The sequence below is a fragment of the Staurois parvus genome, unplaced genomic scaffold (assembly GCF_062004578.1).
Source record: "Staurois parvus isolate SC_StPar_1 unplaced genomic scaffold, SC_StPar_1.0 ptg000711l, whole genome shotgun sequence".
NCBI classification, from domain to species: domain Eukaryota; kingdom Metazoa; phylum Chordata; class Amphibia; order Anura; family Ranidae; genus Staurois; species Staurois parvus.
The window spans coordinates 679327-697687 of NW_028318507.1; the positions used below are offsets into that span (position 1 = coordinate 679327).

The following is an 18361-nucleotide window of genomic DNA, read 5'->3' on the forward strand; positions in this document are numbered from 1 at the left end:
TGCTCTGTGCTGGTTTTGCACAGAGCAACCAGGATCCTCTTTTTCCCCCGCCAGCGCTCCTGGCTCCTCCCCCTTGACCAGTGGCCCCCCCCCCCCCATAGCAAGCCATTTGCTGTTGGGGTACTGGTGCGTGCTCACTTCATGTTACCCATCTCTTACCTGTAATATTCCCTGCTCCACCTGTTGGTACGACTATCTCCACTGGGCGCAGTATGTCTTCCTCTGATGCTGGAGCACATCGGAAGTACCCGTAGATGAAATGGGCTACCTGGACCATCACTCGAGCCCAGTTTACAGAATTAGTGCTCATTAAGTTATGCTTGCTTGCAAAACTTGTGTCTGCGAAGCGTTTTCTTACAGGTACATCCAGCTCATCCGATGTTCCTTCAACTGTCAAGGAACAGGAGAAAATTTAGAAGAGTTGCATTTTATATGAATTATTAGGTTGCTCATGCGTATGGAGGATGTACAATATCTCACACATTCCAATGTAATCACTTATGCAGGCCATAGATGGGTCAAAAATTGGCCGAAATTTCGTCCGAAAAAAAATCAGCTGATTTTCGCATCGTTAGTGGGTCAATTGGTCGGCCGTTTTTCGGGGTTTTGGCACATTTTTTTTCATCGGTAAAGTTGGAAAATTCACGGCCGATTTTGACAATTGGCCAATTTTCCCGGCAATGATGGGCAAATCGGCCGATCGTTTTACCCATAAAAAATCTGCACATGAGCTGTGACCTGCAAGAAGAAGAAGAAGAAGAATAGTCCGCTTTTATATTTTATATTAAAAGTCTTGCAGTTGCAAAAATGTATCTATTTGTATCCGAATAAAAATATCTTTATCTGAAATAGATACAATGTTGCAACCGCAAGACTTTTTCATGTAACATATAATAGCGGAGCTCTCTGCAAGGGACAGAAGTAAAAATGCCGGCCGTAGACGGGACGAAAAGTGGCTGATTTTTTTGCCATTGGTGGTAATGTCGGCCGATTGAACGACCGATTTTTTAATTTTTTTTTTATTTTAAACAGCCGATTTTCAACCCATCTATGGCCTGCATTAGTAATCAGATTGTTTCTCATCCCCAGGTCTCCCCTACATACAGATCTGCAGTGTGAAGCTTCAGGGAGTCGTGCTGTAGCACTCTGTTCCCCGCGGCCCCTACTCCCCTCCTGTCCATCCTAGGTGCATGTATGTGACATCACCTGGGATGGAGAAGAATGGTGGGGCTGGTGAGGACCAGGACTCCCAAAACCTACTCTACAGTATATTGCCATCTCCGCTTGCTGTGCTCGGCCGCTACAGTCCCTCATGTAATGTGCCCTTCTGCTCCCTCCCATGTAATTATTATTATTATAATACAGGATTTATATAGCGCCAACAGTTTGCGCAGCGCTTTACAAAATGAAGGTAGACATTACTATTACAATACAATTTGGTACAAGAGGAACAGAAGGCCTGGCTCGTTAGAGCTTACAATCTAGGAGGAAGGGTTGAGTGATACAAAAGGTAATAGCTGTGGGGGGGATGAGCTGATGGAGGAAATAAATGGCGGTTTACTATGTAGAAGCAGGATAGACTTATTTAAAGAGAAAGGTTTTCAGGGATTGTCTAAAGGTGGATAGATTAGGAGACAGCCGGACAGATTGGGGTAGGGAGTTCCATAGGATGGGAGAAGCTCGGGAGAAGTCCTGGAGGCAAGCATGGAGGTGCAAGCGTGGAGGTGACACGGGAACTAGAGAGCAGAAGGTCTTGGGAGGATTGAAGAGAGCAGTTTGGTTGATATTTGGAGACCAGGTAGGTGATGTAGCTGGGGGCAGAGTTGTGGATGGCTTTGTAAGTTGTTGTTAGTATTTTGAATTTTGTTCATTGAGCGAGTGGAAGCCAGTGGAGGGATTGGCAGAGAGGGGTAGCAGACACTGAATGGTTGGTAAGTTGGATGAGCTTGGCAGCAGTATTCATGATGGACTGGAGGGGGGATAGTCTATGTAAAGGTAAACCAATGAGGAGGGAGTTGCAGTAGTCAAGTCAAGAGATGACCAGGGAGTGAATTAGGAGCTTTGTGGTATCCTTGGTTATTAAGGGGCATATTCTGGAGATGTTGCGGAGGTTGAGGCGGCATGATTTGGACAGGGATTGGATGTGAGCCTGAAAGGATAGTTCAGAATCCAGGGTTACCCCTAGCACCCTGGCATGTGGGGATGGGTTGATAGTCGTGCTATTGATCCTGACTGAGAAATCAGGGGAAGAGACACGTGGGGGAGGAAATATTATGAGCTCAGTTTTGGATAGATTGAATTTTAGGAAGAGGTGTGACATCCAGTCTGATATATCTGTTAGTAAATCGGTGATACGTGAGGAAACTGATGGGGTGAGCTGAGGAGTAGAGAGATAGATTTGTGTGTCATCAGCATAGAAATGGTGTTGGAAACCATGGAAAGCTATCAGCTGACCCAAGGATGAAGGAAGATGTAATATAGCCTGCTGCTGACTCCATGTACAAAATAATATATCCTGGTGCTACCCCTCCATGCAACGCGCCCTGCTGCTGCCCCCCATGTACCGCGCCCTGCTGCTGCCCCCCATGTAACGTGCCCTGCTGCTGCCCCCCATGCAACGCGCCCTGCTGCTGCCCCCCATGCAACGCGCCCTGCTGCTGCCCCCCATGCAACGCGCCCTGCTGCTGCCCCCCATGCAACGCGCCCTGCTGCTGCCCCCCATGCAACGCGCCCTGCTGCTGTACCCCATGTAACGTGCCCTGCTGCTGCCCCCCATGTAATGCGCCCTGCTGCTGCCCCCCATGCAATGTGCCCTGCAGCCTCCCCATGCAATGTGCCCTGCAGCCTCCCCATGTAATGTGCCCGGATCACTTTTAAATTAACTGGAGGCCAGCTTTGACCGGGGCGGACTGACAACTCATGGGGCCCCCGGGCAATAGGAGATCATGGGGCCCCTGTATCCTTGCCCAAACTCAAAAAAAGCCTATGAAAAACGTACCAGGGGCATCTCATGGGCCCCCTACTGACCCTGGGCCTCGGACAGTGCCTGAGTTTCCAAATGGTCAGTCCGCCCCTGGCTTTGACTGAAATAAATACAAAGCACATGGCTGCTACTGCCACAAGTTTGCTTTGAGCACTTTGCTCTCGGGACGTACATAGTGGTTAAATCCTGACTAATAGTAATGTACCGGCTACCTACCCCCTAACACGTGAACATTATCCTCAAACACTGTGATCATCTGCAGCTCCTGGATCTTAGTACAGCGTCCAAGTGGGAACAGAACAATGATATCAATATTCAGATTTTCTCGAACACCCTCAATTGCAGCACTTCCCGTGTCTCCAGATGTTGCTGAAACATAAGATACACAGCGCTGAATAATACAGAAAGCTTTCTGAAAGCTTCTGGTCAGTAATTAAAATAATCAGTCAGTAATAAATGTGAGATATAAACACGGGGTTAAAGTGGACCTGTCAGTAACATAACAAGTCTGCATGAATAAATTCCTGATATGTCACAATACAGAGTAACAGTATCATTTTCTTTTCAGAAAAGCTCCAACTTTTATCGTTAAAAGGCAATCCTCAAGATTCAGTCAGTCTTTGTCTAGGCTCAAATGATGTCACCAGTGCGCTGCAGGTAGGAGGATCAGACTGTACATTATAACACTGCAAGGTGAGAGGATGCAGCAGAGGCTGATTTGTGTAAGGCATTTGTGAACACAGCCAAGAATTGCACAAGCACTAAAATTTACATGACTGTCACCTCAGTCCAGAAAGTAGATGCTGACCCTGGATGGTGGCTGAACAAAGATGGTGCAGTTCTTCAGGAGAGGAAATCAGATGAATACATTGTTGGGGGGAGTGCTGTGATCTCAGTGAGAGGTAGAAATAGCTGGAAGTTTTACACATTAGACACATTACTGCGTGCAGCACACAGCAAGAAAACATGTAGCTTGTGTTAAGTCTGATTTACTCTCCAAAGTACCACACTTAAAGGAAATCTGTCCACTGAAAAATATGTGTATTTCAGATGTTGTGTCACTTAAAGTGGTTGTAAACCTCAGACATGAAATATGAACAAAACATATCCCTCTATAGTGTGTATTTGTCTCAATCCAGAGCACTAAGAGTCATTTCTGTCTCTCTGCTATAATATGAGTCACTTCTGACAAGTTTTCATGACACGAACAGAAAAATGGTGACAGGAGAGGACACAGCCTGTGATTGACAGCCGCAGCTCTGTTCCTGTTTTAAGGGGGGGGGTTCCCTTCCCTCCAATCAGTTCTCCTCATTGATGTAACTTCAGCACCCCACCCCCTGCTTTTCATAGCTGAGAGATCCTGTGTAAATTCTGCACTTTGAATGGATGTAGGAGAAACACAACTGTAGATAAACAGGTACAACTTATGTAAGAGGACGTTTTTCATCTCTGTGTATTACTTGAAGTGTTTCTAAAGGTTTTTGTTTAAGAAAAAATAACAAATATGTCTATATACTTACCTGTTGTGTGCAGTGGTTTTGCACAGAGCAGCCTGGATCCTCCTCTTCTCAGGTCCACTGCATGCTCTCCTGGCCACTCCCTCCTGTCAGGTGACCCCACAGCAATCAGCTTGCTATGGGGGCACCCGCTGTCTGTGTGTCCAGTCACACGGAGCCACGGCTCGGCCCCCTGCTCTCTCACTTCTCATTGGTTCACTTGCTGTGATTGACAGCCAATGCCTCCCGCTTCTGTCTCAGCCAATGAGGAGAGGGAGTCCAGGAACAGTCCAGTGCACATCGCTGGATCAAGAGGGGGCTTAGGGGAGTATTAGGGGGGCTGGGGGGGGGGATGCTGCACACAGGTTTTTCACCTTCGTGCATAGAATGCACAAAAGGTAAAAAAACCTTGAGCCTTTACAACCACTTTGAGGCCAGTCACTTCACTGGGTATATGTGAGGATTTACAACCGCTTTAATGTGCTTTCATATATTTTATGAACGATATGAGAAAAGTCAGCCATCTGTGGGATAACAATGATATATTGGTGACAACGTACCAACCAGGATGTTCACATGCCGCTTGCTTTTCTTCAAAAAGTAATCCAGAAACTGCCCCACAGAGGACATAGCGAGGTCTTTAAAAGCGTATGTTGGACCGTGCCACATCTCCATCACATTCAACCCATTTTCCAGTCTGGTAATTGGAACGATGTCTTGGTGTCTGAAGCGCAGTAAAGCTTTGTCGATCAGATCTATACAGAGAAGAGTTATCACTGCATTCCACATATCTAAACCCAAAAACCATAAATGTAATATACTGCAGCTTACCAGTCCTTAGATGTGGTGGCTGCATTAGTTTTCTTTCTTTTTTCTTTTATCTTTACCTGGTGATCTGGCAGCAATCCACCTCCTGTCTTAGACCTCATGCACACAGATGCAGAAAACGCCACTTTCAAGGGTGTTTGGGGTTTTTTTTTCACCTCTGAACACCACTGCATTTTAGGTAATGGGCCCATGCACATGCAGGTGTTTTTGTCCAGTGGCGGAAAGAAATTTCCCAAGCATGCATTCCCCAAGAAGCGGCTTTTGTGGTTTCTCCACACAACACATATACATGCCCCTAAACACATGTAAACACGTGTGTGTATTTACAGTGAAGGAAAGAAGTTTTTGATCCCCTGCTGATTTTGAATGTTTGCCCACTCACAAAGAAATGATCGGTCTAAACATCGAATGTTCGGTGTATTGTAACACTGAGACAGAATAGCTACAAAAAATTCAAAAGAAATGCATGACTAACAAATGATGCACTGATTTGCATGTTCATGGTAAGTATTTGATCCCCTATCATTCAGCAGAATTTCTGGCTACCAGGTGTCTTCTATACAGGAAACAATCTGAGATTAGAAGCAGTCTCTTAAAGGGAGTTCTATCTCATTGTGTTACCTGTATAAAAGACACCTGTCCACAGGAACAATCAAACAATCAGATTGCAAACTCTCCACCATGGCAAAGACCAAAGAGCTGTCCAAGGATGTCAGGGACAAGATTGTAGACCTACACAAGGCTGGACTGGGCTACCAAACTATCGCCAAGCAGCTTGGTGAGAAGGTGACAACAGTTGGTGCAATCATCGCAAATGGAAGAAACACAAAACAACTGTCAGTTTCCCTAGGTCTGGTGCACCATACAAGATCTCACCTCATGGAGTGTCAATGATCATGGGAACAGTGAGGAATCATCCCAGAACTACATGTGAGGATCTTGTCAATGATCTCCAGGCAGCTGGGACCACAGTCACCAAGAAAACAATTGGTAACGAACTATGCCAACAAGGATTGAAATCCAGCAGAGCCCGCAAGGTCCCTTTGCTCAAGAAAGCACATGTCCAGGCCCATCTGAAGCTTGCCACTGAACATCTGAATGATGCAGAAGAGGACTGGTTGAAAGTGTTGTGGTCAGATGAGACCAAAATCGAGCTCTTTGGCATCAACTCAGCTGGCCATGTTGGAGGAGGAGGAATGCTGCTTATGACCCCAAGAACACCATCCCAACTGTCAAACATGGAGGCGAACCATTCTGCTTCGGGGGGGGGGGGGGGGGTTCTGCTAAGGGGACAGGACAACTGCACCGCATCAAAGGGACGATGGACGGGGCAATGTACCGTCAAAGCTTGGGTGAGAACCTTCTTCCCTCAGCCAGGGCATTGAAAATGGGTCGTGGATGGGTGTCCCAGCATGACAATGACCCAAAACACACGGCCAAGGCAACAAAGGAGTGGCTCAAGAAGAAGCACATTAAGGTCCTGGAGTGGCCTAGCCAGTCTCCAGACCTTAATCCGACTGAAAATCTGTGGAGGGAGCTGAAAGTTCAAGTTGCCAAACGTCAGCCACCAAACCTTAATGACCTGGAGAGGATCTGCCAAGAGGAGTGGGCCAAAATCCCTCCTAAGATGTGTGCGAACCTGGTGGCCAACTACAGGAATCGTCTGACCTCTGTGATTGCCAACAAGGGATTTGTTACCAAGTACTAAGTCATGTTTTGTGAAGGGGATCAAATACTTGATAATTTGTTAGACATGCATTTCTTTTGAATTTTGGGTTGCAATTCTGTCTCTGTGTTACAATACACCTACCATTCGATTTTTAGACTGATCATTTCTTTGTGAGTGGGCAAACATTCAAAATCAGCAGGAGATCAAATACTTATTTCCTTCACTGTATTCTAATGGATAGAATGAATGAATATTCTAGCCAATAGAATGAGTTTGTGCGCAACCGCTTCTAAACACCATATGCATATAAATGCGCATAAAATGCACCTAAAAGTGAAAAAACACAAAATCAGTGGCATTTTTTTCTGCCACCTTTTGGCAGCATAAATTCATTCACCCATGTGCATGAAGCCTTAGGGTGGCTACACTCAATCATCAGCTGTATCTATGGAGCAGCCATGTAGCCACCCTTGGACAGCAGTGCTGTCATCCTAGGGTGAGGTTAGTGTTAGATGGACTAGTAGATTTAGATGGACTTTACATAAATGACTAAGAAATTAAAGCCTAACTCCAGCTACCACATTTTAGGCATTTTAAGCAGTTACAATGTATTTTTCCTTTTGAAATAAGGGTCTATTCACAGCAGATGCTGTGGCACTGTGATGGGCGGCTATTGCCACAAAACAAAGGAAAAATGCCTGAACATTTTGAAAAAAAGTTTTTCTTAGTTTTCGTTATGAAAATTTTCTTCTTCACCGATGTGCTCTGATGAGGCTGCACTGATGGGCACTCATGAGGCTGCACTGATAAGCTGGCACTGATAGGCTGCACTGATGGGCACTCATGAGGCTGCACCGATGGGCACTCATGAGGCTGCACCGATGGGCACTCATGAGGCTGCACTGATGGGCACTCATGAGGCTGCACTGATAAGCCGGCACTGATAGGCACTAAGAACCTGCACTGATGGGGCTGCATTGATAATTGGGGCACTGAAGATCAGTGCCCTGATTATCATTGTAGATGTGGCCTGTCAGGATTGCCGTTATCAGCTCTCCTTTCCTCACGTGCTGTCACTGTGTGAGGAAAGGAGAGCCGATATGCTGAAATGCTGATAACCGGCAGATTTGTTTACATGTGATCAGCTGTGATTGGACACAGGGGATCACATGGCAAAGGGCCGCTGTGATTGAGCCTTTACTTTGATCTGTGATCAACTGTGTCCAAAGGTGATTACAGAGCGTGCCCAATGCGCACCCGGGGGGCATGCAGGGCGCAGGGTTCTGGGGGGACATCTATAGACACCCTCTCAGAAGTAGAAGACCGCACTGTAACCGTCTTTTGGCTATGGCACGGTTGAGAAGTTGTTACAAAAATGTAAAAACAAAAAAAAAAGTCTGATCTCACCCAAATTGCACTGCACACCAGTTGCTACGCTGAAATGCACCCGTGTCAAGGAGTGACATGGCGCTTATAGTGAGTTAGGGACCTTTTTTTCCTTAGTGCTTTTGCTCAACTAAAGATCTAAATAGTGCCGTATACTGCATATCGACTTGCCCTTACTAAGAACTGGAGATACTTCTCCTGGCCACCAATCAACCTTTGTGAACACTTTAGCAGTAGCAATTTATACATTTCTCTCACTTTTCGTTAACGTGTAACTTACCATGTAGATCATTCCTGGGGATGAGCTCCGAAGGAATAAAGAGAGAGCACACTTCCTTCACCAACTCCTTGTAGGAGAGAGCGCTCCATGATCTGAGAGTCTGCTCATCCAGCTTCGGGATCTGCTCCGGCATATACAGACCATCATCTGCAGCAAATCCCGAAAATAAGACCTCATCAAACCCCACACCAGACACAGCTCCTCTTGTGCTGGTGTACTTCATTTTTTCAGCTATAAAGGGAAGAAAAACACTCAAATGTACAGACGACATGCATCAGGATTTACAGTATATTTACTCTAGGCACAAAATAAGGATGACACCTTAAAAAGACTTAACCCTTCACATATTTAGTAATTATTGCTGCAAAAAAACTAAAACTAGGATCCACTATTGTAAGCAGCATTATGTCAGCTGTAGATATGGCTACAACTGTGCAGTCCACCAAACAACGGCCTAAGTAGGGAACCTCAGTCAGGTTTTTATTACCATTTGTGTCTCCATTGGAGAGATTTCCCATCACTTTCTGTTTTAGTAACTAATGCCATAATGTACAGGAAGTAACAGGGAATAGAAAGCATGCAGGAATTCAAATAGTTTCTTAAGAGTGGACAGGGTTCAGGAAGCTGGTGGTCAACGTACTTGATATAGGGGCCCACTGCTATACAGCCATCCACCATGTTCATTGTGAGAGACCAGCTGAGTGGAAGGAGAAAGACCCCCTGCGCTGAAATGGATGTAACCTACCCTAAGCAGCTAGCACCCTCTTTTAACCACAAAGTATACAAATATTATGAAGAAAATGGTGTAGCGCTAAAATAAATACTAAACAGAAGTATCAATAACACATATAAACATAAAAGACATAGAAACATATAGGTGAGCTGTCACAAACTGCACAAATGACCCCCCCACATAAAATAACCCCAATCAGGGGGAACAAATAACTGTGAGGCAAGTGATTCCCTTTAGGGGAACGCAACTAATACACAAGTGCAAGTGTCCAACACATGAAAAATCACATATAAAAAATCATGCCAGATGAAAGTCCATTGAATCAACCTGAACACAAAACAGAAACGTTTTTTACTTGTGGAAGTTTCTCATTATTTGTGGGAGTTTTTAAAAGACATATTTATGGACACTTTGCTTCTTAACCATTTGCCCCCCAGCCACCGCATATAAACAGCGGCAGGGCGGCACTCGTAGGCAAAAGCACATTTTAAAACGGCTGCCTTCAAACCAGGTAGGGGGCGCGCGCCTTGCGCGCGCCCGCCCTACCTGTCCCGCGGGTGTCAGCAGCGGGTGTAAGCCACCAGGTCACAGCCGGTTTTTACCGGCCGTTTTCCCGCGATTGACGGTGATCGCTGACACAGAGCAGGGCTGCATTGTTTACACACAGCCCTGTTCTGTGTCAGTTCTTTGACAGCTTGTGAGAAGCTGCAGAGTTTCTCTCCCTTGATCAGCTTCCCCCTCCCTCCCCCATCCAGTACACACTCCCCGCCTAGTAAAACACTCCCCTTACACAGCAAATTCTAAAAATGTTAACCCCTTCCTCCCCAGTGACATTAGTACAGTTTCAGTGGGTTTTTTTCACTGATCACTGTATTGGTGTCACTGGGGATGTCAGTGACCCCAAGTCAGTTCCCCCCCAGTGTCAAAATGTCCGCCACAGTCCCGCAGTCCTGCCATAAGTCGCTGGTTGCCGCCATATGTTGCTGATTGCCGCCATATGTCGCTGATCGGCGCCATTATTAGTATAAATAAAAATAAAAAATTCCAGTATCTGTAAACGCTATAACTTTCACGTAAACCAATCAATTTACACGTATTGGGATTTTTTTTAGCAAAGACATGTCACAGAATGCATTTTGGCAGAAATTTATGACTAAATTTGATTTTTGCATTTTTTTTTTACTGGACATGTTCTATAGCAAAAAGTCCAAAATATTGTTTTTTTTTCCTCAAAATGGTCAGACTTTTTTTTTATAGCGCAAAAAATAAAAATCGCACAGGCGATCAAATACCACCAAAAGAAAGCTCAATTTGTGGGGAAAAAAGGATGTAAATTTCATTTATGTACCGTATTGCATGACCGCGCAATTGTCCGTTAAACTAGTGCAGTGCTGTATAGCAGAAAAATGGTGTAAATTGCAGTATTTATACCATAGTTTGTAGACGCTATAACTTCCACACAAAGCAATCAATATACACTTATTGGGATTTTTTTTACCAAAAACATGGAGTAGAATACATTTTGGCCTAAATTTATAACCAACTTTGAGTTTACTATATATTTTTTACAGCTGAAAGTAAAAAATATTGTTTTTCTTCAAAATTTTTGGCCTTTTTTTGTTTATAGCGTGAAAAATAAAAAGCGCACATGTGATCAATTTACACCGAAAGAAAGCTCTATTTGTGTGAAAAAAAGACGTACATTTCATTTGGGTGCAGCATTGCATGACTGCGCAATTATCAGTTGAATTAGTGCAGCGCCGAGTAGCAAAAAGAGGCCTGGTCATTAAGGGGGGTAAATCCTCAGGAGCTCAAGTGGTTAACAGTTATAAATGTTCATATATTTTCATGTCTTCACCTGTTTATAGTGTAGAAAGTAAAATAAACCTCCCAGTAATGCTATTACTAGGCTGCAGCTAGAGGGAGCTCTAATGATTTGTAGAGTGACTTCAGGAGACTATACCAATAAGCTCGCATTAAACTCGTAATGCAAGTGAGCAACATGTTTTTTCTTTTCCTCTTTAAATACAGGTTAGTCACACTTTGGGGGTTGATTTACTAAAGTCAAATAGACTGTGCACTTGCAGTGCAGTTGCTCTAAGGTTTTGTAAACGAGCAGAAGCACAATCTATTTGCCTTTAGTAAATCAACCCCTATGTTTATGCTATCTTTGGTCAGTTTTGTGTTTGTTCTGACACTCACTTTCTCTGTTTTGTATCCTATATGTTAGTAATGGTAATTCTCTAATACAAATTAATGTGCTTTTCCATGTGGCCTGCACTGCCACTGCTGCTGGCCTGAATCATACTAGTGAAGGCCGTGCGGCCATCGTTTTTCATTTGAATGACCTGCTGTGCCCTTGTTTCACCAAGCAAAAGCACCATGCAGTTTCCTGCACCCACGATCGCGCTGCGTGATGAGATGCGTGGGGGTGCCATTCAGAATTAATGACACCCCACATTCTTCACAAGAGAAACACAATGTACATGTGGGTGGTTGTGGGTGTGGGAACAGGTGCAATTCCTGAACCTGCAACCAGCCTGAAGCCTGCGGGCTAGTGTGAACCAGTAATTAGCTGTATAATGTTATCCATTTCAGTTTAACACATTAAACTTGGACTGCAAGTGAGCAACATGTGTTTTCTGCTCCTCTTTAACCATTTCATTACCGGGCAATTTTACCCCTTCCTGCCCAGGCCATTTTTCAGGTTTCAGCGCTCTCACACTTTGAATGACAATTGCGCTGTCATACAACATTGTACCCAAACTAAAATGTTATCATTTTCTTCACACAACTAGAGCTTTCTTTTGGTGGTATTTAATCACCGCTGGGGTTTTTATTTTTTGCTAAATTAACAAAGAAAGACCAAAAATTTTGAAAAAAACCCCACGTTTTTCTTTGTTTCTGTTATAAAAGTTTACAAATAAATAATTGTTCTTCATAAATTTAGGCCGAGATGTATTCTGCTACATGTCTTTGGTGAAAATAACCCAAATTAGGATGTATTATTTAGTTTGTAGGAAAGTTATAGAGTTCACAAACTATGGTATAGATCTGAAAATTGATCAATCCTGAAGTACTGACAGCCAATCTAATTTCTTGAGGTCCAAGAATGTCAGAATAGTACAGATATCCCCCAAATGACCCCTTTTTGCAGAGTAGACAGTCCGACGTACTTCATAAGAGGCATGGCGAGTTTTTTTGAAGTTGTATTTTTTTTGTCATAATTTTTCAGAAAATGAAAAAATTTAAAAAAGTTTTTTCACTATTTTTTTTTACATATTGTCACCAGTGCAGTACAGCATCATCATATAACTGGCATGGCGGTGAACAGGGACATTGACTGGTGACAGTATGAAAAAAAATTATATAAATTTTTTTTTTTTTTTTTTTTACTATTTTTAATTACATTTTTTTTAATTTTTTTTAAGATTTTTTTTCATATTTCACTATGACCAAAGTAGTACAATGTTACCATAGTAACATTGTACTACTTTGGGGAAGTGATCAGTATTTTTTTTTTTTTACACAATTTGCTTATAGCAAGGAATTACTTTGCTATAAGCAAGCATTTACCTGAATGAAATCGATTCATTCAGGTTTTTTTTTTTTTTTTTGTGCTTAGCTGTGATTTGGCCACAGCTAATCACATGACATGTGCATGTGACCTGATGTGACCATTCACAGCTAGGCACTAGTATACAATGGATGGCATGAATGAAGCCATCCATTGTATACAACTGTCATGTGACCTGCTGTGATTGGTCACAGCAGGTCACATGGTACCGGCAACGGGGGCCGGTACTCAGATCTGTCATCGGCCGTGTCCGAGGTACACGGCCGGTGACAGATCGCGCCGCTGCGCAGCTCTGCAACCGCGCAAACTGCGCACGTGCGGGAGCACGCCAAATGGCGTGCAACCGGAAAGCTACAGCATTTTTGCGGCCGCCAAACGGCTATAGGCCAGGCGGCTAAATGGTTAAATATAGATACTGCAGGCTGCATCTTTGTCATATCTCAAACACAGATCACTGATAATCCCTTAACAATGGCACACATGGCATTGATTATCACAAGAAGCTGGTGAATATGTATAATAAAAAGCACTAGTGGCTTGTGGCACAGTTCAGCACAGAGTTGATTATATTAGCACAACATGTGAAACCAAAAATAGCACACAAACCGCTCTTAGTGTAAACCATACAAAAAATATACATATGAAGGTAACAGCAGCACTCACTGATCTCTGAATACCCAATAACCAGACTAAACATAAATAATGGGGTTGATTTACTAAAACTGGAGTGTATAAAATCCAGTGCAGCTCTTCATAGAAACCAATCTGTTTCCAGGTTTTATTGTCAAAACTTGATTGAACAAGCTGAAGTTACATAGTTAGTCTGGCTGAAAAAAAGACAAAAGTCCAGCCAGTTCAACCATTTTAAAAAAAAAAAATTATAATCCTATACCCACAGTTGATCCAGAGGAGGGCAAAAAAAAAAGAAAGAGCCAATTTGCTCCTGCAGGGAAAAAAATCCTTCCTGATACCCCAAGAGACAATCGAATATTCCCTGGATCACCTTTACCTATAAATGTTAGTATGTTAGTATAGAAGTTAGAAGCTGATTGGCTAACATGCACAGCTGCACCCAGGGGCGGACTGACCATTTGGAAACTTGGGCACTGCCCGAGGGCCCGGGGTCAGTAGGGGGCCCCATGAGATGCCCCTGGTACCTTTTTCATAGGCTTTTTTGAGTTTGGGCAAGGACACAGGGGCCCTATGATCTCCTATTGCCCGGGGGCCCCATGAGTTGTCAGTCCACCCCTGGCTGCACCAGATTTTGCACTCTCTAGTTTTAGTAAATCAGCTCCGATGTGTTGCACTGCAACAATTAAGTGCATAAATACAAAACGTTCTGATGTAATATCAAAAAAACCTATAAAGTACACTACAGTCCAGGGTGATGTGTATCCTTTGTACCACCTCCACCAATTACAGTGCACGCAGCCACCCCCACACCACATGGCTTACCAGGACATTAAACATACAAGGTCTAATACAGCTCTATGCAGCCTATGGATAGATGGATGGCTATCCACTTGTACCAATCATGGTCATCACTGTCACAGTGAATACATCTGGTCCATCCCTGAAGCACTGGATGGAAGAGAGAGAGAAGAATGGGATTTCAAATTCTCAGAACACTGGAGTGGCTGTGGGGGTGCTAATAGCTTGGCAACCCCAGAGGTAAGTACACCGGTGACTGGGGGGTGGGAGTAGGAAGGGTGCATTATGTAGAAGTCGACTGAACTTTTAAAGATAAACTTTCCTGAGAAAAATATATAGACTGCTACTACTGACCCCTTCTGAAAATGCAGGTTTCCTGGCTGTTACACTGACGCTCTGGCTTCTGTGCTTTCTGAATGGCTGTGAGGAGCAGAAGACTTCTTTGTGTTTTTAGGATTTTCTGTTTAGCAAAAGTCAAATTAGTGACCATGTTCTTATGTAAGAACATTTTTGGATTAGATTTTGTGGCCCTTTAAAAGCACTTGAAGACCAAGCATTTTCTGGCACGTTTTACTTACAAGTTTAAATCAGTATTTTTTACTAGAAAATTACTTCTAACCACCAAACATTATATATTTTTTTGTTAGCAAAGACCCTAGATAATAAAATGGCGATCGTTGTAATTTTTTATGTCACATGTATTTGTGCAGCAGTTTTTCAAACACAATTTTTTTGAAAAAATAAATTTTAAGCTGAAATTGAAATCTGAAAAATATGTTACGGTGCTTTAAAATTGGGCACACTCGTGGAATGGTGACAAACTACTGAAAAAATCTCCATAGGCGACTCTTTCAAAAATTTTTCCAAGTTACCTGTTTAAAGTTGCAGAGGAGGTCTAGCACTAGAATTATTGCTCTAACGTTCAGGGCAATACCTCATGTGTGCTGCGAACACCGTTTACACATGCGTGCATGACTTACATATGTGTTAACTTCTGCGTGCACGGAGGGATGGGGGAGCTTTACATTTTTACCACTTTTATATTTTGTTTACCACTTTTATTCCTATTACAAGAAATGTGAACATCCCTTGTAATAGAAATAAGCATGATAGGTCCTCTTTAACCCCTGGATGCCGAGCGCATGCAAATATGTGACCTCTCGGCATCTGGGCCTTGCATATTTGCGTGCCATTAGAAAATACATATGTGCTGAGAGCGAGCACCCTGCGCACTACCAGCACATATGTCCGTGACTCACGGGAAGGTCCCGATCAGGGGCGGACTGACCATTTAGAAACTCAGGCACTGCCCGAGGGCCCGGGGTCAGTAGGGGGCCCCATGAGATGCCCCTGGTACCTTTTTCATAGGCTTTTTGGAGTTTGGGCAAGGACACAGTGGCCCCATGATCCCCTATTGCCCGGGGGCCCCATGAGTTGTCACCAGACAACTCATGGGGACACCCCAGACACCCCATGAGTTGTCACCAGATTTTGAACTCTCCAGTTTTAGTAATCAACTCAGATGTGTTGCACTGCAACAATTAAGTGCATAAATACAAAACATTCTGATGTAATATAAAAAAAAACTATAAAGTACACTACAGTCCAGGGTGATGTGTATCCTTTGTACCACCTTTCTCTAATGGTTGCAGGTGGTAGTTTAGCAGGCAGGGTAGTCAGAGACTTACGTAGTTTTGCGGGACAATTTCGTACATAATGGCTGGGTTCTCCGAGTTTGGGCAAGGACACAGGGGTCCCATGATCCCCTATTGCCCGGGGCCCCATGAGTTGTCAGTCCGCCCCTGGTTCTGATCTCCCCTTGCGATCGGGACCTTTTCCGATCATGTGACCACCATGATGGCGAATCACGGCGGTCACATGACCCTAAAACCCCGCCCGGCTTCTGAAACTTTTAAAGCGCCAGGAGGTGCCGGCGCAAAGTGGTTAAGGAGAGATCTGGGGTCAAAAAGACTCCAAATCTCTCCTTTAAAAGCAAAAGATTAAAAAAAAAATGTTTTGTTCTTTTTCTTTAAGAAAACAATTGTTTACATCTGTCCTGGACTGGATGTGACGTCATGATGCCGCTTTGGACCTCCAACACCATAGAGGTGATCAGAGACCATAGAATCTCTCATTGCCTCTAGGAGCAGCGAGCCGCACCGTCGGATCTTTTCTCGTGCACGCTGGTTTTAACAGTGAGCCCGAGAAACACCGGTGAGCAGCAGGGGGGGGGGGGGGGGGGCACAGGTACAGAAAGTGTTCCAGTGGCTAATGAACTGCTCAGACCACTTTCATCAGAAATCCAGGCTGAAAGAAAAGTTTATGGCTGATCTCTTCCCCACTTCTGGAACGTATATATACGTATTGCGGTCTTCTTAGAATCTGTTCTGAGCTAGGCTGTAGAACCAGAGTAATAATGGAAGATACCGCTTCATATGCAGGACAAAGTTTTTGTAAAGAAAACAAACATTTCTACTCTTCACTAATAGTGATTCTCACCCCGGCGGTGTATGATGAGTATTGTGCAGGGGATCCTTTGCTGCTCTCACAGGCAACAGAATTATCATGTACAGAAATGAAGTCTCTTGCTTGTGATTTGCGTTTCCATAAACCTCTTCCTTCCAACGCTGAAGTGCCCTCTGCTCCCAGAATCATGTGACCGGCTTCTGAAAGGAGCAGCTGTGCTGACAACGCTCACCGTCAGTCGTCCAGCCTGAGTACACACATGTCCTGTCTGTGCAGATCGATCTCTAGACCAGCTTGAGCACAGTATAATAAATAGTCATAGTATTCGATTTTCTAATAACGTGAAGAATGCTCATACTGCTTAAAATATAACTTAAATAAAAATAATATATAATAATAATAAAAAATAAAACTTGTTTTTTAGTTAGAGTGGAGAAGAGTTAAAGAGTTATAAACATGTGCAAATATATAATATTAAATTTGTGTCGTGCTCCACTGTGAATAATTAATATTTTTGCAAAAATCAGTATTTAAATACAAGTGAAATTTAATAAACCTTAATATATTTTTACAGTGCAATATGTGCTCTAGTAAAATATATTATTATAAATTATCAATTTAAGATACCCAAACATTTTTCTTTTATAGTGATATGAAAAATAAAATATGAATAAAAAATAAATAATTAAATAAAAAATAAAATATATATCAAGTGTATAAAATATTTAGTGTTCAATTTACAAAATAGTGTCTAAATCAAGAAACCAAAAAAGTCCACTCCATGATGGTAATCAGAAAATGAATGGATCTTTCTTCTTTATGTTCTCACCTTTAATTGTAGCCAAACCGTGAAGTTAGGCTAAAACAGCTTTGTGTCCTTCTGTGGACAGGTAGGTGATTTTCAAGCTTTGACCATATTCCAAAAACGATGGGTAGTTGAATGTAGTAATGCACTTTTCCCACAGGGGGTCTCCTGGACTTGCTGATCCCTGTTTGTATTATGAATGGATGGATTTTCTTCCTCTGTCCTCCAGGGGTCTTTGCACTTCCTCCACCTCTCCTCTTTATTCCTCCCTATTGTGGGTTATTATGCAAAAGAATCTATATATAGTGCCCAGGGGCGGACTGACAACTCATGGGGCAATAGGGGATCATGGGGCCCCTGTGTCCTTGGCCAAACTCAAAAAAGCCTATGAAAAAGGTACCAGGGGCATCTCATGGGGCCCCCTACTAACCCCGGGCCCTCGGGCAGTGCCCGAGTTTCCAAATGTCAGTCCGCCCCTGATAGTGCCTTATCCTTTTTTAAAATTATTTATTAATGCTGCATATATATCCACTCACATTTTTTAAAATTAATTGCGCTTTTTAAAACATATAATTCCTCTGTGTATGCTTTGCACACTGTCTGTACTCGCCGTGTGTGTTCTGAATAGCGTTGTGATGTCAGAGCCCCTCCCCTACGTGTTACGCCACCGGGTCACGTGGCTTCATCAGGGGAATTCCTGAGATTAG

At 43.4% G+C, this 18361-nt stretch overlaps 1 protein-coding gene across 2 annotated transcripts; it reads right to left on the reverse strand.

The window, feature by feature from the left end:
- Window positions 1-110: 110 nt before the first annotated feature.
- On the reverse strand, window positions 111-17016 carry LOC149445764 (threonine synthase-like 2). Of its 2 annotated transcripts, none has more exons than XM_089653412.1 (5): window positions 16883-17016; window positions 8643-8873; window positions 5040-5234; window positions 3200-3352; window positions 111-390 (listed from the first exon to the last, which is right to left on the reverse strand). In XM_089653412.1, exons 2-5 carry the CDS (start codon window positions 8863-8865, stop codon window positions 140-142), a joined length of 822 nt encoding a protein of 273 aa, XP_089509538.1. In that variant the 5' UTR covers window positions 8866-8873; window positions 16883-17016; the 3' UTR covers window positions 111-139. The 2 variants fall into 2 exon arrangements, with proteins under 2 accessions (XP_089509538.1, XP_089509539.1); XM_089653413.1 differs by lacking the exon at window positions 16883-17016 and adding an exon at window positions 14408-14483.
- Window positions 17017-18361: the final 1345 nt, after the last annotated feature.

Excerpts from the sequence above, each read along its gene's own strand:
- LOC149445764 (XM_089653412.1), bottom strand. The coding sequence starts at position 8,865 with ATGAAGTACACCAGCACAAGAGGAGCTGTGTCTGGTGTGGGGTTTGAT. Across the intron at positions 5,235-8,642 it reads CCCCAGGAATGATCTACATG|ATCTGATCGACAAAGCTTTA; the intron begins GTAAGTTACACG and ends TTCTCTGTATAG. Across the intron at positions 3,353-5,039 it reads GCATGTGAACATCCTGGTTG|CAACATCTGGAGACACGGGA; the intron begins GTACGTTGTCAC and ends CTTATGTTTCAG.